Source organism: Acanthamoeba castellanii (assembly GCF_000313135.1).
Source record: "Acanthamoeba castellanii str. Neff unplaced genomic scaffold scf7180000084587, whole genome shotgun sequence".
In the NCBI taxonomy this organism is placed as follows: Eukaryota; Discosea; order Longamoebia; family Acanthamoebidae; genus Acanthamoeba; species Acanthamoeba castellanii.
In genome coordinates, this window is record NW_004457666.1 from 1,849 (window position 1) to 3,222 (window position 1,374).

The window sequence follows — 1,374 nt, forward strand, 5'->3', positions numbered from 1 at the left end:
AGCTCGCCCGTCACCCTCGACGACTTTTACTCGCCCGTCCAACGGCCAAATGGTACGCCATAAATATATTCACACACATATCTATACAGATATATTGATGTAACCCGTCTCTCTTCCCAGGTGTACTTGGACGCGTGGGCTATAGAGAACTCCTGGAACCACTGGTCCGAGAGGCTGGCCACGGTGGATCGGTTGTACGACCGTACATTCGGGAACCTGGCTCGCAAGGCATGTTTTTTCCTTCCTTTTCATTTTGTAAACATATTATCAATATGAATATATTGTTATATATTTATATATATATTCCATACAAGGTCCAAATGTGCATATATGTGGTCAGGTTGTATCGCATGTACCGCACACGATCGACAGGCGCATCGCGCGCGACCTCGAGGCCCGCTGGCCGGAGGAATTCCAACGCACCTCCTCCCACAGCTTCCGCACCAACGACGACATGCCGTACCCCATGGCCTACGTCTACTTCATGATGCACCAGGTACCGCTCACACGACACACGACACACGACACACGACACACACGGCACGACACACGGCACACGACACACATGGCAGAAACGACGATGTGTGTGGTGATCAGTTTCTGGCGGTGGAGAAACAGAACATAACAGTGCTGGACAAGTCCTTCCGCCTCGACCACCGGGAGCTGAGGCGCGCTTTCATGAGCGCCCACCTGCAGCACCTGGACCACATGGCCTACTTCGAATTCCTCACCCAGCTGCACCAATGCCTCAATTCCACGACGTCGGCGACTCCACCACAACAGGCGACGACAAAAACCACGACGACGACGACGACGCTCGGCTGGAATGCGCGCGTGGCGGCGGTCGAGAGGGAGGAGGAGTATTTCGGCCGAAACCCGGTCGGCCTCGACGCCCTATTGGCCTGCATCCCCGACGGCGGCCCGCACGAGAACCGCCATTGGTGGCTGGCCCGGCGCGGCGTCAACCAGTTACCCTCGCCCTTCCTTATTATTTCGGTTTGGGTTTGGGTTTGAAAGCTGACTTTGGCAAACAGTTTCGAAGTGCTGGATGCGGGACTGCTGACAGAAATAGTAAATCGTTTTTACTAAATTATTATATTCTTGTTGTGCGACACAGCGCGACCGTGTCGGGAGCGGCTGGTGCGGCGGCGGCTGCTGGGGCTCAGCTTGAGTCGCGGGCGCTGCCGTGCTTTTGGCTTCGCCTCCTGGCGGAGGAGCCCTTGCGGCCGGGCTCCAGCTGCTTGGCGCGTCGCATCAGGTCCACCACCTCGAGCGACTCCGGCGCCAGGTTGTAGAACAGCGGATGCTGTGTTGTGTGTGTGTGTGTGTGTGTGTGTGTGTGTGTGTGTGTGTGTGTGTGTGTGTGTGTGTGTG

The 1,374-nt window shown here is 56.1% G+C and overlaps 1 protein-coding gene and 1 pseudogene across 1 annotated transcript in view; one reads left to right on the plus strand and one right to left on the minus strand.

Annotated features, from left to right (window-relative positions):
- Positions 1–1,288, plus strand: part of ACA1_334890 — a 3,011-nt pseudogene extending 1,723 nt beyond the window's left edge.
- ACA1_334900 (uncharacterized protein) overlaps positions 1,163–1,374 on the minus strand; it is a gene marked incomplete at both ends in the record, with an annotated part of 5,353 nt that continues 5,141 nt past the window's right edge. Inside the window, one exon of the mRNA XM_004353299.1 lies at positions 1,163–1,306. Within this exon, the coding sequence (XP_004353351.1) occupies positions 1,163–1,306 (144 nt within the window). The remainder of the gene's footprint in view (positions 1,307–1,374) is intronic.